The sequence below is a fragment of the Acanthisitta chloris genome, unplaced genomic scaffold, assembly GCF_000695815.1.
Source record: "Acanthisitta chloris isolate BGI_N310 unplaced genomic scaffold, ASM69581v1 scaffold6107, whole genome shotgun sequence".
In the NCBI taxonomy this organism is placed as follows: domain Eukaryota; kingdom Metazoa; phylum Chordata; class Aves; order Passeriformes; family Acanthisittidae; genus Acanthisitta; species Acanthisitta chloris.
In genome coordinates, this window is record NW_008683101.1 from 76,971 (window position 1) to 101,568 (window position 24,598).

Here is a 24,598-nt window from a genome sequence, read left to right on the forward strand (position 1 = left end):
TCACTTTTAAATTAATTTGCAATTCAGTATTCACAGCTGGAACAAAGCCACTGTTTTTTACATAAGCCTAACATTCTTTTTTCATTGTTTTCTTGGTTTCTGTAGTGTTTATGAAAATAGTGTCTTTTCCCAAGATTTCTGTAAAATCATGTAGTAGAGGTATAAATCATGGTTTGCTATGTCATACACACAGTCTGCTTTGTGAGAAGTCATTGCTCAACACAAATTCAGAAATACAGGGAATCATAACATTCTTAATGGATGATCTGAACTGATAAACACACTTGTACCGGTGTCATTACTGACTGTTAATGTATGGACATTGATGTCTTTCTAAGCAATTTGATCCCTTTTTCATTTGAGGGTAAGATCCTGTGTACAGATTTTTAGTGTTTCTGTCTTAACTAGTTTTTAGGTTGTAGTCACAGAAGTGCAAAGACAACTTAGAGTAAATGCTTCTTTTTGTCACCATTATGGTAAATGCTGTGATATTGAAGGTAGTGAAAAAAGTAGAATGGGAAGTGCAGTGATTTGGTTTTGCTTATTAGCAACAAAACAATTATGATGAAAACATACAGGTATGTTCTGCTATTTCTACTAGTTAGAACTAAAGAACTAACTCAAACAGTAGAAGGACCTATAGCAGCTTCTTTCCTGATGGCAATACATTCCCTTTTTTTTTTTTTTTTTTTTTTTTGTAGAAGAGACATGAAACTTCCTTACTACTGGATTTGATATCATTGTGATAAAGTCTGTAATCTTTGTATGATTTAGGTATTCTGCTTTAAATACAGAGTTGAGGAAGTTGAGAAGGGAGTGTCAGAAGGGAAATTGGTCTTTCTGTCTGTCTCCTGCCTGTGCTACTGCCAGCCTGAGTCATTGGCTTCACTTGCTGCATTTTTCCGGAACATGTTCGTTTCTAGTATTTCTTTGCTCAGTGAAGGGAGCTATTTAATGGAAATAAAATTAAACGCAAAGTCACTTATGATTATGTAGGAGTAGGGAAATTTCTTTCTCTTGCTGCTAGCGCACACAGTTCCCTGGGATTGGGGGTGTCTACTGTGGGGATTATTTAAGACTTCAAAGTCCTGATGTGTCCCAATTTTGAGATGGAAAGGGTCTAAGAATTAACTGTTTCTCTACCCCAAGGATTGTTTAATGTGTGCTCATGGGAAAAAGTTCTTCTCTGTCTCCCTTTTCTTATTTTCATGATCCTGGAGATACCCCAGGAGTGGAGGCAGGCTTTGGGGAGCATCTGCAGTGGTGAACTCTTTTATTGCAAGGTTTGCTGCTGTCTTTATGATGGGCGTTCTGGGAGGAAGCTTGAGTTCACCAATTTATAGCTAGCATTCATCTTTCTGGTTCATGTCAGCAGTGCAGAAGCAGCTTCACAGTGACAGCGTTTCTGGGAAGTGGTGGAGAAACTCCAGGGCAGCCCAAGCATTTCTGATGTCTGTTTAGGACTGGCAATAGGCGGCAAGGATTTGTACCATTGAAGATTTTTGATACTCTGATAACAACCAGCCTAAGCCTGACAGCTTGGGTTTAAAATGCTTGGTTTGCAGCGCAGTTTATTCACTTGAAACTGCACTTTCTGTAATTTTTTTTGTTTATTTATTTTAGTCCCAGGGAAGTCTTCCCAATTAAGTTGGTGTGTAGATTAGTCGAGCTGTGCAAAAATTAGAATCTACTGCAGATGCTTCTTTCTCATGTGCTGCATAAGTATAAATTCTGTAGTAGATTGAGGTCAGCTGGAGTGCTAGGGAATAGATTGCTGAACCAAAAATGTAGCTGCTGGATTTTAAATGTGGAAAATATGTATCTGTATTAACATGTGTGGTAATGCAGGGCCTAATAATTTTTTTTAATGTGAAATATAATTTGGAGATTTTTTTCTTGTATTTAGGGACATTTTAGGGTTGCTGCATTTCAGATGGGGTTAGTCTAGCCAAGTTAGTGAGTTAGACTGTGGAAAGACACTTAGTCAGAAGGTCCATGAAGCTTGTTAAGGTAGGTAGAAACTAAAGTTAGCTACTTGAGAGAAGCTTTCCCACACCGAGGTTACCTGGTACGGTTGTAGAATCTTATTTTAAACTGTTGAAAGATTGTGAGTTTCTTGGGAATGAAGTATGACTGATCCTGCTCTTGGTAAGAGACAAAGTAACATCTCATGAATTATAGAAATACCTGGATTTTGTTTGCTGGGAGGTTTTTGCTGCTGTGCATTGGATAAGCAAACTAACCATGTGCTATTGTTGTTTTTTCTTTGTCTTGCCCCCCCTCTCCAAAGAGCATTCAGCCCTTTTTTTTTTTTTGCTTGGTGCTGGAGTTTACTTAGATGTAGGTGCCTTTGACTATTTGTTAGATCAGTAAGGATTTTAGCTTATGCATTATGTTACTTGAAAGACAGTTTTACTTGATATCTCTAGTATACCTGTGTTCATTTTCAGACTTGAGTGTTGGTGTAATAGTTTCATTATATTGCACATTCATTCAATACTAATTGATATTATGTAGGGGAAAAAGAATTCCTTGCAAACAGATCATTAGAGAGCTGCAATTAATGTTCTGGATAATTAAGTGGTAAGAAGTGACCATCTTGTTCTAGTCAGATAGGTATCAGAATGGTTTTGTTTGATAAGTTTGCCAGGAGAAGTTGTGGATACCTCATTGTGGAAGTGTTCAAGGCCAGACTGGATGGAACGGTGAGTAACCTGGTCTGGTGGAAGGTGTCCCTGCCCAGGGCAGTTAGAACTTAGAATGGCCTGGGTTGGAAGGGATCTCAAGATTCATCTATGATGATTCTGTGATGATGGCCTGAAACTTCATTGTTGCCTTAATGCTGAATACAAGCAACCGTGGTGTGATTTGCAACTTTGCTCTCCACTGAATAATTTTGTGTGTGTCCTTCAAACAGTTCTGTGAAGCTTTTTCTACTGCAGTTGGCTGTTTCTGGAATAATGTGGTACTGAGTTTTTGGATCTGTAGTGTGTAAGGTATATGCTGGTAAAGTTTCTGTGGTGGTTTCAAGTAGTATTTTTTTAGTATATCCTTAGATGTATAAAGCATGCTGCTTTTTATGCTTTGTTATTAGAAGCTAATATAGGATGTCATGGAAGTACAAAGGCTTCTATAAGAATTTAGGGATTTGAGGACAGTATGGTCCTGTCATACAAAGGGTACCTACAGCTCAGTAAAATTTTTTGTGTATGTTGCACCTCAAAGTAACTAAGATAATTTTTTTTCCCATCTTTGACTTTTGTTTGTTGATTCAAAGGAAGTATCAGTTTCAGAGATGCAGAGCAAGTAGGAGAACACTGCTGGAAATCCATGTGAGAAGCTGTTTTATATGCCAGCCCTTCTTCATCTCTGGTTATGAGGGGTCTAAATCTGGCTTGCTAATGAAATATCTCAGCTTTTTCTTCACTGTATAACAAACCCTCCATTCTTCAGAGTAGTCAGTGCTGAGTTTCCTCATGAGAAAGCTACCCTGAATAGAAAAGAGGGTATTTTGCATAAAAGGATTCATGTTGCATCCGCAGTCCCTAATTCTGGTTAATGTTAATTATGTACTAATGAGGGAGGGGGGGAAGAGGCTGTAATGAATAGGATCACATTAAGATTTAAATTAGCAAGGGATGGGAGAGTCAATGTAAATATTTAATGTTTTTTACGTGGCCCATTGAATCTTCAAACAGATACTGGTTGTAGGGTAAGGATGCTTTAGTGGAAACGACTGTGGTGAGCATACTTGGTGTGGTCTGTGGCCCTTCCTTTTCTGCTCTTGGGTTTTGTCCCAAAGCAGCAAAATCCAACAGAAGGTGTCATCTTTGATTCATGGGTTCATTTTGCAGAGAACATAAAGAACATTTAAGTGGATTGCTCTGTATTATCAAGTGGCTAGTTATGTCTGCTGTTTTCACTCCTGCTACTTTAAATGTTTTAAAAACTAGTGAGGTGTAGGCTTCCAAAAATTATTTTCTAAATTGAAATCAACCTTGAAAAGATTGGATGGGTAGGGAAGAGGTTCAGTGCTCTTTCCAGGGTAGATCTAAAAGAAAGCAATGAATGATTTTTTTTTTTCCCTTTTGTTCAAATATATGTATGTTTATGTATTAATAAATGTACAGGTCTACACTTTCTAGTCCTGAGAAATTAATGGCTTTTTAATTTACCAGTCCCAAAGGTTGTTTGCTCTGTGCAACTAGACCTACCTAAATATTTCCCTAAGTACTAATTTTTGTGTTAATAATTTTTTAGCCCAGTGGCTTCAGAACAGTTTCCATATAGCATGGCACTCATTACTTAATTTAGCAAATGGCTCCAGTCTTTGAAAAATGACAGTGCAATGCTGGTTGGAACACTTACGAGGCAGTAAGAGTCCAGTTCTGGCATCTCCTGTTTTCCTGGGTGAATCTAAGGGGTTGGTGTTGCATTACACCTGTGTGGGGCTCATCCCATATGGAAGTTACTCCTCTTTGTGCCATGTTACAAATAATGCAGAGTGAAGAGCCTCTTAAATTAGGAAACTGCCCTGAGCCGTTTGTGTCCCACGTACCATTTGCTGTTCAGATTGATCTCCATACAGTCAGTGGGGGAAGCATTAAATTTCACATGCCTCTTCTGCAGTTCATTGATCCAGAGCCTCCTCTGGGTTTTTTGTCAATATGTGTTACTGGAAAATCGATTCACAAAGCTGCAGCATCAGTGAGGGACGTGTAAGAGTCAAACTGGGAAAATTATATGCTGGAACCATCACTTCTTTACTGCAGGCTGAGGAGTCATGGAAAGGAGTGTGACTCTGAATACATTGCCTTAGTCAAAAGGAGGAGTAAATGGTGTTGAGGACATTTTCAGAGGGAATTTCAAAATTCTGGAAGTGTTTATTAAAAAAAAAATCACGTTTTTCTGTGGCATTTTTTTCTATTAAATTAGATTACTAAATCCACTGTTCCTCCCAGAGGTCAGGTGCATTCTTCTATGCATAATAGCTGCCTATAAGTTCTTCAGATTTCTTAAAAGGAATTTGCAGTTTTGGAAAGAATGCTTTGATGTGAGAGGGGAAAAATTGAAAACGGAAGACTCTAAAACTGAGAATGGGAGAATCTTCTACAACATTTCACATATTTTTGCTTACAGCCATTTTCAAACTAAACATGAATAATATAATCTCTTACAGCAGGGAAGCAAGGGAAGAAAAATAGTCTGTGTATTTTCCAGCAGATGCTTTAATAGATCGGTCTCAATGTAATGATGCTTATAAGCAGATGTTAAAATTACACAACACTTAAAAATAGCTATTAGGTTTTAGTTTTTCTCCTTTAGTTTCTCAAGATTGAAACTTGGCATGGTAGGCATGAGTTCAAATTGTGTTACTAGTTAGAAATGTTGACTCTCAGTGTGACTTCCTCTTCCCTAAGAGAGCACAGGTCTCTCTTCAGGCATGGGGGGGCAGCCACTGTCTTCACAGTGCTTCAGTTAAATGAGGTTTTGCATATGGATTCTGCAAATGATGGAATGCAAAACTAACAGCCAGGTTAATACTAAAAGTATTAGCAAGTTCTGGGTATTTTGGATCTGCCCTTTAATCTCTTTTAGATTATAATTATTGAACTGGAGTCATATGTCAAGTGAGATAGCACTTCATTAAAAATGTATTTATTCAGGTGTTTAAGGAATTCAAAAAAATATGCCACTAGGTGCTAAAAATATTGCCAAGAGAGCCGGGTTCAGTTTTTAATATCTAACCTGCTTTGGTGGTTAAATACTTACACTGAAGGTCACTGCTGCTGTTTGCTCTTCACTTAGTGTGCATTAGAGCTCTGCGTCCCTCCCACTCGAGTAGGGAAGAAAAGAGCTATTGATCCCACCAGAGAGACAAAAGCAAACCTGTACTAACCCAAAAGGAAATTGTGTTTATCATACCAGTTTGCTCTCACGTAACCTGTCCCAAAAGGAAATTATGTTTATCATACCAGTTTGCTCTCACGTGGGGACATCCAGTGATGGTCAGGAGAGGAATGGCTGGGCCAGGGAAGTAGGAGGCTCTGAAGAGCCAACGTGAAGGTGTGGTTGATAAATACAGTGAGGTTCTACCACGGTAGTGAGCACCACACCTGCCTGCTGCACTGCTGTTAGACCTTTGGGCGTCAAAAGGAAATTATGTTTATCATACCAGTTTGCTCTCACGTGGGGACATCCAGTGATGGTCAGGAGAGGAATGGCTGGGCCAGGGAAGTAGGAGGCTCTGAAGAGCCAACGTGAAGGTGTGGTTGATAAATACAGTGAGGTTCTACCACGGTAGTGAGCACCACACCTGCCTGCTGCACTGCTGTTAGACCTTTGGGCGTTTACAAAGAACCAAACACAAACCTCACAACAACAAAATCCCCTAAAATTGTCATGCTGGAGGCTGATGCTTTCATGCAGTCGGTCCTTTTTGACTGTGTGAGTGTCTGTGCTTACACCATTGAGACTGGGGAAATGTGACCTCATGGTGGCACCACAGGCCGTTTCCCACATGTCGGTTGCCTGTGACTGTAATGGAGAAGGTGGAAAACAAATGGGAAGAGGAGAAGAAAGGAAAGGTGACGAACTTGAATCTAAAACTTGTTGTAGCTGTATGGAAAATACCCACCTGCAGATGGGTAGGTTTAGATTTGACATTAGGAAAAAATTCTTTACTGTGAGGGTGGTGAGACACTGGAACAAGTTGCCCAGAGAAGCTGGGAATGCCCCATCTGTGGAAGTGTCCAAGGATGGAACTTTGAGCAGCCTGGTCTAGTGGAAGGTGTCCCTGCCCATGAAAGGTGGGGGTTGGAACTAGATGATCTTTAAATCCCTTCCAAACCAAATTGTTTTATGATTCTGTGATTTTATTTATCAAGTTAATGTTGTTATAGCATCCATTTAATGAGTTTGATAACCAGAGTTGTTTTTTGGGAGAAAGTTCTTCCTGGCTGCATGTCCAGGGTGAGTTGGATAGTTCAGCCTTCCTGTAGTGTGTCCAGCTTGGTTTTACCTGCAGATGTGGAGCTGAGGTAGCTTGAGGCAAAATGTATGTGTGTGTGTGTGTGTTCTAGCTCTGTCCTCCTGGCTGTTCCCTGCTGGTGAGGGTTCAGTGCATGACACAGGGAACTTGTAACTTGCCAGGGTGAAATGATTAAAGGTCCTTTTAAGACATGACTTTTCTGCGTTTGTGCTTTTGCACTCTGCAGCTCATCTCTGTCAGACTTGCTGGAGTAGAAGTGCTGGCTGTGTCGTTGCTGGCAGGCTGAGGTTGCAGAAGTTCTGAGAACAACTACATAGAATGATTCTGGTTTGCAAATGTTTTCCTGTGGAACAGTTTCAGAAGGCAGAAGTGATGAGATGCAGAGCTTCCTGTGCCTGCATTTAGTCCTGTTAGCTGGAGCCAGTATTTAAGACCATGGTTTTGTTAAAGCTCTGTGCTTTTAAATTTTGAATGTGATTTTAGGTTTGTGTTTTCATACAGCATTAAGGGCATATTTTGTATGTTGACAGTAGTAGTGTTGTGTTCCTATTTAGTGCTTTTTCATCATTTCGCATCGGATCACTTTGCAAAAGTAGTGTCATTAGTCCCTTAAGCAGACAGATTAATCAATACCACTACCAATGTGTTCTTCCCCTATCTGCCCCAGGGTGAAGGCAAATGGGCTCAAACTCATCTTGTTTCAAAACAGATACTATTACTAAGTGAAGATAACTTTTCTGTTCTTTTTTTTCAAATATTTCTGGTTTCTGAGTGCTTCCTGTGATGGGTTATTTTCAGTCCCTGTTGTGAAAAAATATTTTCAGTGCTGTCACTTTTGCCTTTAGGCAGTTAGTAAATGGGACACAAAAGACTGTAAAACTCTAATAAACAATACACTGCAGATATTTGGCATGATCTAATTCTGTGTGAAAGGTTTATGATGCTCTTTACTTGGTCTTATGTCCTGTCATCCCAGAGGCCAAACTACGGTTACGGTGAGGATAGAGTTGTATCCTTAACCCCAGGGAAAGCTAAGGTCTGATCAGACGTGCAGCTTTCTTTGTAGTTCCAAATAATGTTGAAAAACTGCTGCTGTCTGTTGTTGGTTTCAGTTACAAACTCATAGTGCTGAGAGTAGCAGAGCCTTTACAGAGTGAGAGAGAATTGCCAGTAATTTTCTCTGCCTGGTAGAGACATTGGTCTTGGTGGTGGTAGAGCTCTGGCCTTGCTGGGCCCCTCTTTGATTCTGCAAGACTGTTGCAAAGGCTGCATGGGAAATCAGGCATTTGGAAATTAAGGAGCAAAGGGAGGTTTTCCTAGTTGCACCCAGGCAGACCTAGAGAGAGCCTTTCATTCCCACCAACAAATGCATCAGTAGGAAAATAGTGGAGAGAATGTGATTGTGGCTGGCTGAAGGGAGAAGTGAAGTCCTTTGGCCATGCCCATATTTTTTCTGGAGAGAGATTATGATATGACACCGGGTGAGCATCTGAATATTCACTATTGTTATTTGCATGAAAATGTTACTTTTTTCCCTGGCTTTTAACAGTTTATTGCTTGCCAGTAATAGAAAGTGAAGTAATCCAGTCAGATTTTCTGATAAGGTGTTTGGCATCATGTGGGACTGCAGGGTACACATTCAGATTGTGTGCTTTTGAAAATGTTTGTTGGAAGAAATTTGTTCCTGAGGGCAGACTTTCTTTCTTAGCAGACAGTGCCCTCCTTCAAGGAGAGCTGCACATTGTACTCTCTGTGGGTTTGCATTTTGATGGTGGTAGTTGGTCAGTGACCATCAGGTCTTACCAGTGAATGTTTATCACTTCACTTTCAACATCTTCCTATGCAGGTGTTCTTTACTTGATGGAACATGAAGAGGAGTATGTTTTCACCCTGCCCAGTGCCTATGCTCGCTCGATACTTACCATCCCATGGGTGGAGCTTGGAGGGAAAGTCAACATCAATTGTGCCAGAACGGGCTATTCCGCTACGGTCACGTTCCACACCAAGCCCTTCTATGGAGGGAAGGTCCACAGGTACAGGAATTACTGTCTTATTCTTGCTTACCTGCTACTGGATTTCAATGGAAAGACTCTTGGGCATCTGTTCAGTTCTTCTGTTGGAATATTTTATAGATGTCTGAATTTCTTTTCTTATTAGTGTCAGAAATGACTTACAGCTTTAGGACACAGTTCATTGTAGCAAACATTTTCTGTTGTTTAACTGAATTGGATCTATTTTTCTCATTAAAACAAAGTGAATGTATAAAGTGACTGCACACTGGAACAGGTTGCCCAGAGAGATCCTGGAGTCTCCCTCATTGGAGATACTGAAGATCTGTCCGGATGCAATCCTGTGCCATGTGCTCTAGGTTGGACCAGATGACCCACTGTGGTCCCTTGCAACCTGATCAGTTCTATGACTCTGTGATTCTTCCAGGTTTTGTTGCTTGCAAAAATTGCTCTAAGTGCAGGATCTGAAAAATGCACATAGAAAAGGCAGTATTTCTGCTACACCAGTTACTGCTTCTGTGTGAGTCTTGTAGATGAACTGGTGTTCCAGGTGGAGCTCCTGTAAATAAGGAGAGAAGCAAAAGTGTTGCTGCCCATAGCAGTAGCTCCCTACTGGGTGCTCCCATTTCTGCACTGAAATTCCAGATGATGAAAATGTTGTTACATGCCTTTGTTTCCCCTTTATTAAGGGTGTGAAGAGGCACATGCCTTTGGTTCCCCTTTATTAAGGGTGTGAAGAGGCACTGTGCAAGACAACTTCTTGTCTTGCTTCCATGCTTAAGTTGATGTCCCAGTCGTTAACACACACAGAGCCCTTTCTTGGACTGTTGCAGTGTCTGTGACAAGGCTGTGCTTTTGCATGGTTACCTCTGTTTAATTTCAGTTGTTCCTGTGTCAACGATTTCAATGTTGTGTTCAGGCAAATATCCATGTGGGCTGTTTTGAGAGTTTTTTTCTCTAAAAGGTGTAGGTTAATAATTGGTGCCATGAAGGTGAGTGAAAATTTGGTAAAGTAGTGCTGTATTAGTTTATTAATTTAAAAAAAACTGAATTGAGTTTGCAGGTTACTTGACATGGCTTGGTGAAGCACATGTGCATGTTCACAGAGACACAAAAACACAAGAAAGTTGTCCCTGCATTTTGATTTTCCACCCTACATATCTGTTTTTCTCACTCTCAGACCAGTTCTTGGACCACTGAGGTAGCTTTAATCATTGTCTCTCAGCAGCTTGAGAAGTAAACTTGCAGAGCTAAAGGATCAAATAAAGGTACCTGAAGTCTTGAGACATTGGTCTCTGACAGCATTATATACAGGTGTGAAAATAATGTGTAGTGGAAATGTCACATGAATGTCAGGAGTTGTTTTTGAGGCTGCTGAAATAACCAGCTCTGGGTTAGAGTGTTGAGTATCAGTTTTAGTTGGGTTGCTGCTGTACTTGGGGGAATGTCATGCCAAAGCTATCGCTGTGTTAGGCTCGACCCAGGAGAGCTCTTCTTTCTCTTTTGGAGACAGTGTCACTACTCTGCTTGAAAAATTGCTTTGTGGAGGTAGAAAGCTGCTTGTAGCCTTAGCTGTGGTAGTGCTTTCTGATAACAAATGGTACCAGTTATTTCTCTGGTCTTTTTTTCCTTCCCTCTTGAAACAGAGTTACAGCTGAAGTGAAACACAATCCCACGAACACCATTGTGTGCAAGGCCCAGGGAGAATGGAATGGTACACTGGAATTTACTTACAGCAACGGAGACACCAAAGTGATTGACACTAACAAGCTGCCTGTTATCAGGAAAAAGATCAGGCCCATAGCAAAGCAAGGCCCACTGGAGTCCAGGTAAGGGCAGAGGTGTTAGTGTTCTGCTTAACCTTGGATGGGAACAGGGCAGGGAAGCAAACTGCAGTTATAAATGCTGTGGTTCAAAAATGCCTCACTTCCTGCAGCGCATTAATCTGGGCACAAAGAGCTGAAGCTGTGTCTTGCTTCCTTGGAACATAAATTAGGTTGTAGTGATGAGTACATCCATTTTGTAGAGGGGGAAGATGCTTGTATGTGTTTTAATGAGCGGCCTGAAAATGGTAATGCAGTTTTCACCTGCTCCTTTGAGTGATACCAACGTGGTAGGCAAATTAGTCAGTTTGTTGCAAGTAATGTTGCATCGTATAATTTAAACTGGGATTTCATGTTTTATGTATTCTAGAATATATAAAAGTATGTAAAATGTGATGCAATGTGAGATATAAGTGTACACACACATGGTTTTAAGGCTCTTGACACCTACATCATGTGCCTAACTCTGACTAGGTACATTAGGAAAAAACAACTGTCCTGTTATTCACTGTCAATAACTGTTGATGTTTATCTTCAGACAAATCAATACTTATATTGAATTTAGGAACATTTTATTGGATGATTAAAAAACATGAGTTGGAGTTCATTTTATTATCTGTAAATATCTTCTCTTTATTGCACAAAGGTGTCTTGAATCATTGTGCAGGGTCAGATAAAATGTTTGTACTTTCTAGACTGAGTGCTCATCCACAAACTCATTTTCCCCCTGCAGTTTGGAACACAAGGGTTGTAGTAAATAAGGAAACCAGTAGCTCTTCAATGTATTTATTGTATTTTTTAGACACTAGTAAGCAAATTGCAACCATCCAGTGTCTCTGCAGGATATGGAGTTTATCAGATTGTAAACAGAAACTCAGTTAAACAGTCCTGGAAATGTGTGAAAGCTGTGGTTGGTTTCAGCCTGGAAAAGGGAAGGCTCTGGGGTGACCTAATTGGGGCCTTCTGGTACCTGAAGCCTACTAGAAGGATGGAGAGAGAATATTTACAAGAGCATGTAGTGACAGGACAAGGGGTGATGGCTTCAAACTGAAAGAGAGTGGGTTTAGATTAGATGTTAGGAAGAAATTCTTTACTCTGAGGGTGGTGAGACACTGGAACAGGTAGCTCAGAGAAGCTGTGGGTGCCTCATCCCTGGAAGTGTTCAAGGCAAAGTTGGATGAGGCTCTGAGCAACCTGGTCTAGTGGAAGTTGTTCCTGCCCATCCCATGGCAGGGGAGCTAGATGATCTTTAGAGGTCCTTTTCAACCAAACCATTCTGTGATGATTCTATGTTTCTTCTCAGTGTTTTTCTGGGCAGAGTTTCTGCTAGGCTGATATAAGGCATTGTATCTGAGTATGATCAGTGTGAAGAACATTTGGCTATGTACTGGTAGCTATTCTAACTGGGAACAGAGCACAGACCCAGAAGGGCTCCCTGGAATCAGTGCATCAATTCCTGTTTTCAACCAAACCATTCTGTGATGATTCTATGTTTCTTCTCAGTGTTTTTCTGGGCAGAGTTTCTGCTAGGCTGATATAAGGCATTGTATCTGAGTATGATCAGTGTGAAGAACATTTGGCTATGTACTGGTAGCTATTCTAACTGGGAACAGAGCACAGACCCAGAAGGGCTCCCTGGAATCAGTGCATCAATTCCTGTTAGTGACCTGGTGGGAACAGTCAGGTGTCCCACTTTAATGCACTCTTGGCTTTTGACTGACACTCCCTTCTAATTAAAAAATGTACCTGCAAATAAAGGCAGAATAGGAGGTGTCATTTGGGGGTGGATCTTCAGTAAGGAATGTGGACTGGAAAGGATAAAAATAAATCCGCCTGCTTTGAGAGAAGAGCTCAGGTGGTGCAGAGTCAGGAACATGATCAGATGCTGCTGAGAAAATAAACTTGCGTGGCAAAATACTGAAAATCTGCTCCACAAGCTTGATGAGTATCTTTGGAGAGTGATGGTTCCTAGGCTGTGTGACTTGCAGAAATGGCACGGGGAGTAGGGCAGCAGCTGGGCTGGTGTCCAGCAGCGCTTGGCTGCGGCAGAGTTCTGCTCACCCTGTCACTTGTGCTCTTCCTGCATCCCACAGGCGCCTTTGGCAGCACGTCACCAGCTCCCTGAAGGAAGGCAATATCGATGCAGCCACGGAACACAAGCACCGCCTCGAAGAGAGGCAGCGAGCAGAGGAGAGGCAGCGAGCGGCGCTCACAACACCGTGGAAACCCAAGTATTTTGCCAAAGAGGTACTTTGGGTCTCTTGTTTTAGAGACCCTTTTGCTTGTTTCTGCATACAGGAGGATGCTAGCACAGGTGAATGCCTGTGGGTTTTACTATGGGCTGGTCTTGTTAGTTATCACAATTGCTTTTAATCCTCTTTTTGTCAGAGTCTGGCTCTGGCAGGAGAGGAGTGGATTTTTCCATGTCTATACTGTCAGCTTCTTCATTTTTCATCAGATTTATTTTGATCTGGATTTTTGGTACCTTATATTAGGCACCTAAAGTCATGTTTTTCTCCTGTAAAATCCAGCCCTTACTGTGCAAATGCTGCATACTCACATCCCCTACTAATCTGGATCTCACCATACTAAAGTGACCACAACGTAGGGATATATGTCCGATATAAGTAAGCATGGACATCTTAAACATACTCTTGGGTTTCATCTGTCTGAAATGAAACAGATTTTACTAGGTTTGTCTTTCCCTTTCTTCAGGGAAAGGAGGAGGGGAAATAAGACTAACTGAGGGACTTGCTGTTACCTTAGCCTGTATGTACAGCTGTTTAAACCAGCAGTTCTTCTGTTGCATCTTCCCGTTGCTTCTCTTGCCCCTTGCAATTTTTTCCTCCCACCCAGATTACTTGTCAATTCATCAAACACATTACTTTCAGTTGACAGGGGTGGCTTTTTGTTGTTTGGTCTTATTTGAGCTTTTATGTGGACATACACAGATCCAGTGTTTATAAATCTTGTTTGTAAACTCTCCTCAATTTTCTTGCAGGGCGATGGTTGGCTGTATTTGAATCCTCTCTGGAAGACCCATTGATGGGATAGAGCAGTTGCCTTAAAGGCATTAAAATGATACAGTATGTAACTTCAGGATGTCCTTGCATAGGTCCTGTTGTGAGAAGATCCCCACGGGAAGCTATGTACTGTGAATGATGCATCTCAAAGTAACCACGAGCTCGAGTTTATTCAGGAGCCCTTTTGTGTGTACAGACACACAGACACACACGCACACGTCCGTATCTGCACACATATGTACACACAGTGTGTATGTGTTTGTGTGTGTATTATTTACACTACATGTAAACAAGTATAAACACTAACAGCGATTCAAAGACCTTTTCCTCTAAGTGTTATAGGGCACAGAGCTCCAGCTGGACTCAGCTGGGGTTCCCCGAGTTATGTGCTTGCAGGATCAGGCCCTATGCTAGTATTTAAGAAAACACTTTTTTATTAGTACTGGTTAAGGTTTTTCTATTTTTCACTTTTGCCAAAAATGTTTTGCACTTAAAATGTGACGTGTCACTTCATGGCAGTTGTTCTGTCTGAACAGTCACCGAGTAACTCACTTTGACATAAGAATGATACCCTGACCGCGCGCTCGCTCTCCGGGATGCTGATTTAAGGGCATGTTTCCTGTCACCAGGGTGAATTTCCTGCCATCCTATAAGAAGTAGCAATACCTTCTCAAGAGCATTTTTTCGCACTAACCTGTTTTGTGTCCTCACTTTTTTTGTTCGCTCACACTTCAGCTGTTTTAATGGATCTCTGGTCACCCCTGAGCCAGCTGCTCAGGCAGTTTTGATCTTGCTGTGTAACCTTCTCTGGCTACTGTCATGCCAACACTTCTGGCTTACGTGTTCTGCTAAAGCCTTTCTGGCAGATGGAGCAGTGGTTTTCCAGCTCACTCTTGCCTCAGCTTTCCACCCACCGTGGCTCACCGCTGGGCTCTGCTGGGGGTGTCCCACCACAGCCTTTGCCTTTCCAGTGAAGCCACTGCTGATGTGCTTGGGCTGTGTGTTGTGGTGAGTGAGGATGAGCAGGAGCCCTGTCCTGGGGTGTCACTGTGCTGGGTGAGCCTTCCCCACTGGCCCAGAGGCAGGTTCTGTACACTGCTCTGGGAAAATGGAGCTGTTCTGCTCAGAGCCTTTAATCCATGTTAGGGCTCCAAGCAGCTCTGTGTTTTGGTTTTAGAGCCTTTAATCCATGGTAAGGCTCCAAGCAGCTCTGTGTTTTGGTTTCTTTTGGCTTTTGACCCAGGTGAAATATTTGGATGAGTAGAGATTCATATAGCTAGCCTTCTCAGGCAAATGATTTTCTAATGTAAAAGTAACAATTTAGTAAATTACTACACTGAGAAAATAACTTCATAATGAAACAAATGGGATATAATTTGGTTTATAGAGTAAAAAAGAAGGTAAAAAGTCCTATAGCTTGATCTTGCTTTGTAAGGTAACCACTGTGACACTGAGAAAGAGGATTTTAGAAGTGTGTTAAGGCTTTGCTGCTTTTTAGTTCGTATTTGTTGAGAGTGAAGATGTTTTTGAGAGAGGTGGCAGCAAAAGGTAAATGTAAAATGTGCTGACTTCTGCTCAGTGCTGCTTTCCACAGTGCCCCGTAAAGAAACCACTGCACTCTAACACACTGTAGCATGGATGCCTACCTGTCTGTAGTACTGATTAATTTTGTGCCTTTTGTCTGCTTTCTTAATACACTTATGCTTTATAGATATTACACAGAGATATTTAGGTCAAAGCACTGCCTACATCTGTCCTCGTGCGTCCTGCGTTTTGGTTATTTGGTAGGTGTTAGTATCTCTTGAGCAACTGAAAAGGCTGAGCAGAGGTGTGTACACAAGGAAACATGCCATTAGTTGTTCCTCTGGACATAATATTTAATAGATCTTTACATTTGAATTTCAGATCTCTATTTAATGAAGATGTGGCTCCTTTTTCCTCCTAAATGCTATTTTGTCTGCTTGTCTGTCCTTTTTTTTTTTCCACATTAGAAAGATTCATGTTTTAAATGATTTAAATCCTATTTTTTAAGAAAAGTGGACTGTATGACCTTGGTTTTGTAACTGACACTTTTTTTTTTAAAAGGAAAAAAAAATCTTATTTTTAGGAATAGTTGATGTAATAGTTTTCTGTAACAAAACCAAAATGATGCTGTTGTAGTATCACTGAATTGCTACCAAGTGTCATCAGGAATATGTGTACTCCATCACCTGCAAGAATTCACTTCATAACAGATCCACTCTTGTTCTAGAGGCTAGTCCGATAAGTACCTAGAAGTGTTCCTACAGTTTGTACTATCATCACAAAGAACAGTTGAAAAAGCAGAATGAAACACATGGAACATCCTCCCAGAACTCCTTCACACACCAAAGAACAAGACACATACTCACTAGGAATAGCCATTGCAAACCTCTCTGTGTCAGGCATGCAAGTCTGTGCCCCTGAGGGAGTAGACCTTTCAGCTTTGCTGGTGTGACTGTTGAGGCTACAGCAATGCTGTAGCCATTCTTGTAAGGAGAAGTTTGAGTAATTTTTCTGCTTGTAACTTACTGAAGATTTTTTCTGTCTGCATGGTTGGTTGTTTCTGCATGCCAAGAACATTCCACTTGTGCTCTGATCAATGCTTTGTTTCATTCTGATGCTGTGAAGAATCCCCTGATGCCATTACCACTGTTTCTTTCCCAAAGTCACTTGGGAGACACAAACATAAAAGCAGTCCTTTCTGAAAAGATTCCATCAGCGAGAGATTCCAGAACAAGATTCACAAGTGTCATTTTATTTTTCTGATAGTTGTGTGTTGGGTATATTTTACAGGACTGAAAAGTAAATATTCATAAGCCTTATTCTGTAGGTTGTTCCAATAGGTGTCTTGGACTTGCAAGTAAATACTTTCCTTTTCAAGTAGCCAATGTACACTGAATTGTAATGTAAAAACCTCCATGTACTTCAGTTTTTTTTTTGTGTGCACACCTGTAGAAAGCCTATGCAACCTTTTTCTTTCTTAAATTAGAAATGTTCAGAAACAAAAATTTATACCTTTATCATTTAAAAGATGCTCTGGCAGTTTCTTCTGATTTGCCTTCCTTTCATAATTTGTGAATTTAAAATGAGAATGCTCATGAATAAAAGATTTGTTTCATTTAGTAGTGGGATACCCTTTCTCTTTCCATGGAAGCATTAGTTACCTGGTGTCAGTTACTGAGCTGCCCAGAAGCTGTGTATGACACTCAGGCACCTGTGAGCCTGGTTCTGATCCGAGCGATTTGCCAGCTGAGTCCTGGTTTGTTGTGAGGGTTTTCTGCCCTGTCCATTCTGCCAGACACGCTGTAGGTAAGTTCTTGTTTAAATTGGACAGCTCTACCCAGGGAAAAGGGAGCTGGGCAACATCATAGCTTTAGGGGAGGTTGGGGAACATGTGCCTTATTTTGACAAATAAAAAGCAAGTAGTTCAAGGCATTCTCGTTTCTGAAAATCACATTTCATTTAATCTTAATCACTAACAGAGACTCTTCGTTAGGTACCTCTTAAAACACAACTCTGAATTATTGCAGCATTGCGCACTTGAATGGGGAGGAATGGCATGCTGAGAGGCTTCATGGATCCTGCTCAGCATATTTCAAGGGTTAGATAATGCCCTTCTGCTTTTCTTTAAACATTCATCCACAGTTTGGAAATGATTGTGCCAGAACACTTTGTTTCTATGCAAACTGGAAAACAACACTGGCTCTAAATAGGGCTAGAAACACTACCCAGTCATGGCCGTTGCTTTCTGTGCCATTACCTCGAGGCCATGGCTTGGAGCAGTTGATACACTTGGTTTAAGGACATGACAGAGTTTTGGTCACAGCCAAATGTGATATTCTTTGTTTTTTACTCATAGTGGGATTGATATGTAGAGGGATCAGTCGCTGCATTCAACTGTTTTGGTTTTTTTTTTCAGGACTAAACCTATCAAGATATTTAATTAATGACTTTTTCCCCCCTCTGTTATGAAATTACTACTACAAGTCAAAATACTTGTTCTGGGATTACCAGCAGCACTGTCTGCCTCACTGCTCTCAACAGGAGTGATTAAGAGATACAGAATTTATGCAATCCTGGCTCCCAGGCACTTGCAGGTTTAGTTCCTTATCAGCTGAAGACCAGGGCTTAAGCCTTTTTTTACTTCAGATTTTACTGTTCTTTGGCAATTGTGCTTCATAATGGGACCTAGTAGCACAAGAAAAGGATGGCTGCAGCTAAGGAAATAAACTAGTACGGGAGGCATGGAATGATGATGCAAGATCTGAGTAGTCTTTGCTGGTACAAGTGCTGTTCAGTTCTCTAAGAGAAAAGGTAGAAGTTAGTTCAGCTGTGTAATTCCAGGATGCAGGTGTAACCTGCATGGTGTACAGGTTTCCTGAGGAACCACAGAAGGTGAGCCCATGCCTGTCAGTTCTTTGTAATAATGTTTTTCCTAAGTAAGTGGCTCCCACAGTCACTCTGACTTCTCATTTCATTTTAACTGCAGAAGCCTCAAATTCAAGTTAAGATTTCAGACAGCCTGGGTAGGGCCCAGGCTGGCTGGGACTCCTGCAGTTAGCTTATTTTTATTTCACATACCTGGGAGTCACTTATTTCTGTGTTAAAGAGAACTCTGTCAGCTAAGGTGGAAAACAAGCCGATGGAACCATAAAAATCCCTGAAGAGGGGAGGGCAACCTTGTATTTCATTTTTTAAAACAAGGCTGAGTTACTGCTGAGTCGCAGACTGACTGGCAGTATGTGCTCTGTTGCTTTTCAGGTGTTCTTCCAACTGTTAGATGCCTTATTTCTTACCAGTGGTGAGGGGGCATGATGCAGATTTGCTTGGAAGCAGCAAGATACTCCAAATCATCCATCACATAAACCACCCCTTCTGCTGGTGGGTAAGCAGCTGTAACAGCTTGAGCTTCTCCAGCTGCTGGAAGGATTTCCTGCAACATGTGTGGTTGGAAAGAGGGCTGTGTTCCCTGAAAATATGAGAGCTGCCTTCATTTCATCACAGCAGAGGCCCTAGATTTGGCTTCATAAGTTTAAGCAAGCTGGGGAGGGATGTTAAGATGTGCCTTCATTACTGTGGTTTCATGAGGTCAGGAGAGTTGCAGTGTGGCATTCCAATCACTTAATTTATGACTATAAGCAACGTTGTCAAGTAAATCACAACAAAACTGACGCAACAGCCTTAACACAAAACTTGAATTAACTTTATTTTCCCCTACAGTCAACAACTGGTCTGCATTGAGCTTTAAAGCAACAAAATAAAATGAAATCTCCGAACGACAGGGGCCAGAAATCCAGATTTAATTACCTTTGTGAAAATGTTGCAGCTGCAGTATTGGTCTGTATAAACCATTGGAGTCAAAATGAGTTCATAAATCAAAAAAATATTCTACACCTTGGGAAAGAAGTCAGCAGTAACATTCTCACAGAACACTGTAAATTTACATTTTCTTCATGAAAGGTACATACTATTCTGCATTTTACATCAAGTTATTGATGCAAGATTTGTTTCTATAAAAAGTTACAACCTGTGGCAGGAAAACAAACTGCAAAACCCTTTCATTTTAATTAAAGAAAATTTTCAAGTCTGTATAAAGTTTTCCTATAGCTGGAAAGTGAACACGTTCAGTCTCCATTTATATTTTAGTGCATTTAATCTGACAGTTTCCACCATTTTTAAAAAAAACCTCGAACGTATAAAAGACAGACAAAGCAAATAGCACTAGAGCAGGAACTTCTTCAATTGATTTAAAGCACTCTAAATAAAAATGCTGAGAAACAGATTTCCAGAAACTTCTACCCTCACAAGAAAGGCAGTGAGGGGGGAAGAGGTTTGCAAATTCTCCACCTCCAATAGCCACAGAAAAGGGGGTTGTATACCTGTCAACCTTTTTTTTCCCCAATAAACAGGCTATACTTGTTTCACCAATGTAAACATTTACCTAAAATGGTTTCACTTGTCTGAAGCACCAGCAGGTACATGGTGCTCAGTCATATGTTGTACTATAGCATTCATTACTGTCATTTCAGATCTTCCAGGAGGTTACAAATTTAGCCCTTGTATCTAACGGTGTGCAACATTTGCCTTGTCTACCTTATGAAGTGACAGTGTAAGGCAGCAATACTGCAATCCCATGTTGAACAAAAGCAGCTTTGTCCAATTAATCTGTCCTGTCACCTCTTGTGAAGACTGCAGCTTTGCTTCTTACACTCCAGCTCAAAACCAGCCTGCAGCAAGAGTAAAAGGACATCGAAAGAAACCATTGAAAAATAATCATGGGAGTAACTTGTTTTGAAAGTTGAATTTGAGAGAGCTCTGCCACCTCTTTCTTGTTGAAAACGGGTCATTTTCAGATGTCACCATTCCAGTTTACATACTGCTGCTATTCAGCTGAACAGTGTTTTCCAAAAAAGATTGACAAGTATGCATGTGCCAAGGACCAAATTACAGGGTTCTTTGGTAAAGTCAGTCCAAATTCTCAACAGATTTGAAGGATAATATGTACCAATAAAAAAAATGCTGCTAGACTTGGATAGCAGCTCTGTCTTGCTTCACATTACAAATCTAAAACAGCTGTTCTCAATAAGCCAATATTTTTAATCAGACATTGCCTGAAAATTTTGTACAATAATCTGGACCAATGATGGTTCTGTACCCTCATGTTGCTGTGAAACATGATTTGAGCTAAAGGCAAAGACTGGTTATCTCAAGGACAACTGCTTCGTATTAGCAATCAGAACAGTGTATTTAAACTGTCTTCCTGTTGGGTCTCTTGCCTTTCTTTAAAATTAGTTTATTCTTAATGTAGCCACGCTTCCTTTTGGAGGTCTAAAAAGAAAAACAGAATAACATGTATTAGTTAATGATTTAGTCTTGACCGCGGTTTAATGACGTGCATTTCAATGCTTGATCCTTAGACTGATTTTAAAGAGCTGAAATGCTAAACCCTCAACTAGGCATTATCCAGTTGCTATTTTTGATTTTGGGACTGTTAATTCATGCCCAGCAGTTGCTTTTGCATGTCCCATCCACCAGATTTGTAGAACTGGTTTCAAAGCTTGCACTGAGGCAGAATTAATAATTAACCAACACAATAAAACCCTAATACACCCAAAGAGCACAAGTGGTGTAGAGTGTTAGTTTTGTCTTGAAATACCTTCGTGCATCTCTTGCACTACTTGATTCTCTTAGAAGTTATAAGTATTTGATCAAAGCAGTATGTTTCAAAAGAGAAAACTTTAGAATCCCATTTTAGTCTTCAGTCCTGAGCTGTTGGACTGTAGCCTAGTTAGTTAGCTCTTCCTGCACATGTGTCTTTAGCATCATTTTTTAGTTTTTTTTTTCTTTTTGAGGTAGTAAGAGGGGAAGCATTAATGCTGGTCCCAGGTAGAATTAACTTCAAAGCTGTATAGTGAGTAACTGCACAATCAACATGCCTGCCAGGGGGCAGCTCCTGCACTTTGCTGTGCTCACCCAGGCTCCTTGTGTCAATTAAATAGTAACAATGTGATTATAAGAAAGTGAGCTAGCTACAAACTAATATGTAATACTCAGATATATTGTATCTCTAAGCTTGAGCAATGTCATTCTTAACATGATAGGAGATGGACTGAATTTCCAGTAAGGAAGCAACTGCTGGAAAACCACAGCTACTAAGGAGCCCTCAGAATGCATTTAAGAAACTCTAGTTTTAACATTCACCACATGCTCTCCACTGGTTTTCTGAAAGTAGAGCCTGTTTGTAATGCAAGAGTTGGTGATGGATCAGAATTTGCACTACCCTTTACCATCTTTAGACAGAGAACTGACACATCCATGGCTTAAGTGGGGTCAGTGCATCTATCATGGATAAATACAGCCTTGTTTGTCACTTAAGATCAAAAGTTAGTGTAAGTGTATGATAGGCACAGTAAAGCTTATCATTTCCTTTCAAGATACATCTAGCTTCAGTGGCAACTCCCAAATGCCATCAAATCACAAAAATAAGCATCTTTGCATTGAACATTCTCTACTTGTAGAGAACGTTCTTTACTTGCATTTCCATGACACAGTGTAAGTTTACTGCCTAAACTACACATTTGTTTGCTACACATTTGTTTCTAACAGGACTCTGGAATCCCTTCTGCAACATCTATTTGAATATATAGAAAGGAGCTGTTGTGAAGGAGAAGGCTACTAAGAGTCTCCCCAACTCCCCTGCTAACAGATCTTTCATAATAGGCTGAAGTTGCACAGCTAATGCTTTTTAAACCATGAAGATGACTTTAAAACAGTAAGCAGACAGACACTAAAGTTCCATCAACAAAAGTTTCATATTTAATTTATTTCATACAAAATCGCCATTTTTAAACTTCTAGGCATCACTACTTTCAAACAAAGTCAGAAAGCCACTTCCACATTATTTACTTAGTGAGCCATAGTTACTGCAACATGAACTGATGTACTTTAGAGATTATACTTCCAGTTACATGAAGACTTAAGAGTTGTAACAGCCAGTGACACACTCTATTTCCAGTTAGCATTCTGCCTAAAAAAAAATAAATAAAAATCTAGCCTTGTGTCTTCACATGCTTTTAAGTTAAGCAGACAGTAAATGAACAGTTATTACCAGCAGGCAGGTCTGATTATTGGACACTAACATGAACAGTATCCATAACATTCTGGCTAGTGGAAATACATAATTCACCAGCTATGTGATTCACTGTTAAAAATAAATTCCTGACCCCGTTCAGTCACTTCACTGGGAACCCACCTTCTTTGACAAATACTTCTGTTTCGGTACAATGTTGGTTACTCTAGGTTTATGATCCAATGTCTCTCTGTTGTCTAGTTGTTTGACCTTGTATATTCTAACAAGCCAGTGCTCTGAGGTGAAGGCTTCCTCCAGATGTTTAAATTTAATGTCTTTGTTGCCTATCTCCGCATTGCGCGTACGGTCGAATCCTGGCGGTGTCCGGAAATCCAGCTGAAAAAATTAAAGTTACATAGTAGTTCCAAACAAAACCCAAATCACTGCCAACTGTGGCACTTTGTACCACAAAGCAAAGCTTTCAAGCTGGCCCTATCAAAGGACAGCACTTCTCTTGCATTGATTATTACTACACAGAAAAAACTCTCACATCCTTTTTACAACTGAGAAAGAGACAAATGAATTCATACTCAGATGCCACAGGAAATGCTGCTTAATGTCTTAACAAGAATACCATGTCTGCATTCAGAGATGGAACTACTCAAGTGACAGTCTGAGGTGTGGCAGCCTGCAGCAGCTTTTCTGCATAGCTGCTCCCTTGTGCTCTCTCCTGTAGTGCAATAATCTGCACTTCCATGGTTTTCAATACAATCTGGAAACCGTTTACAATTATTAGTTATATTTGACCCCCCATGTGACAAGTAAGATCTGCTGAATAAAGGATTCTTGTGCTAACACATCAGAATGAAGGGCCCTTGGTGGGGGCAGTGGGGGAAGAACAGGAAAGGAAAACAAACCCAAACAGGCATGTTTAGCTGCATCCATGTGCTTGATGCACCCAAAGGGGAGTGACAACTGCTGCCCTTACTGCAGGAGTGTAGTGTTGCTTAGTGCCCTGATATGACTTGGACAGAAATCATGTAGTTTCTGACAGATATTAAACAGTCAACAGTTCCACTTTGGTGTTGCTCTTACAAAAAACAGAAATCTCAAGGTCTCCACAAGATGACAGTGAATGCTTTAGCACGCACATGGCACAGTGGAATCACCCAGGGCAATATGAAGGACAGCAAAAAACTTCAGTACAAGTCTAAGTTAGCAGCAGTAGTGTTTTTTGCTAAACGTTTTATGCATTAGACCATGCCTGGATGGGTCTTCATTGGTAAATCTGACTTTCACTGCCAATTCTGTTACAAGTAAGAAAATACATCAAAACAACATTTGTTTTCTCATATTTCATTTAAGATTAAGTAGAAGTTGTAGGACTAACCTGCATCTCTCCAAATCTGTAATAGGACATTTTATACATGAGGCAATTCAGCAAAGTTGGAGAACCTGCCTTGTCTACCCGGAATTCTCCCTGAGGGGTAAAGTAATCACTTTCCTTTAAAAAAAAGAAAGATACAAAGAGTCAATATAAACTAAAATCCTATTTAGGTAATTTCTCATTCCCTTGTCCACAAAAAAACCCCTAATAGTTTAAAAGCTTATTTAAGGTAACCTTCAAATGAAAATGATGGTGCTCGTTACAAGTAAAATAGTTACAAACTACCTGCTTGCAACACAGACCCCACAGGATCAATCTTCCTAAATCCATATTATTGTGCTGCTACAACTTTTGTCACTTCACAGTAAATGGTGATGGAAAAACTGATGTCAATCTCTGTAAAAGTTGGTTGGGCATCTATCAAAATTACTCTTCAGAAGGGTGAAAAGCACTGCACTGGTAATACACAAGGTCTGCAGGGTTACCATAAACTTCATATGTGCAGTGTTTAAACAAAAAATTTCTGCCATTTTCATCTCTAGCAGAGGAATGAAACTACACACACAGGCTATTCCCTTAAGTCTGTGCTCAATATCTAGAAGTTTTTGTTAGGCTTAAGAAAATATTACTGCAGACTTCTGCAATCTCTGAGGTGTTTGAACAGCTTAAACTCTACATGAGTCAATATTAACACTTTCACTTGTCTCCTACTATTACAGAGTTCGAAGAAATTTGTAATGCTGACTGCTGAAAAAGTCTGCACATTCCTTCTTTT

At 40.4% G+C, this 24,598-nt stretch overlaps 2 protein-coding genes across 2 annotated transcripts in view; one reads left to right on the forward strand and one right to left on the reverse strand.

Annotated features, from left to right (window-relative positions):
* OSBPL10 (oxysterol binding protein-like 10) overlaps window positions 1-13,919 on the forward strand; it is a gene marked incomplete at its 5' end in the record, with an annotated part of 82,670 nt that extends 68,751 nt beyond the window's left edge. Inside the window, 4 exons of the mRNA XM_009078780.1 lie at window positions 8,838-9,024; window positions 10,647-10,829; window positions 12,917-13,070; window positions 13,825-13,919. Of these exons, the coding sequence (XP_009077028.1) occupies window positions 8,838-9,024; window positions 10,647-10,829; window positions 12,917-13,070; window positions 13,825-13,869 (569 nt within the window). The remainder of the gene's footprint in view (window positions 1-8,837; window positions 9,025-10,646; window positions 10,830-12,916; window positions 13,071-13,824) is intronic.
* Window positions 13,920-19,379: 5,460 nt separating this feature from the next.
* The window catches only part of STT3B (STT3B, subunit of the oligosaccharyltransferase complex (catalytic)), a 30,199-nt gene continuing 24,980 nt past the window's right edge, over window positions 19,380-24,598 (reverse strand). The window contains exons 13-15 of the mRNA XM_009078779.1: window positions 23,827-23,940; window positions 22,620-22,832; window positions 19,380-20,695 (exon numbers count right to left, since the gene is read on the reverse strand). Of these exons, the coding sequence (XP_009077027.1) occupies window positions 20,615-20,695; window positions 22,620-22,832; window positions 23,827-23,940 (408 nt within the window). The 3' untranslated portion in view covers window positions 19,380-20,614. The remainder of the gene's footprint in view (window positions 20,696-22,619; window positions 22,833-23,826; window positions 23,941-24,598) is intronic.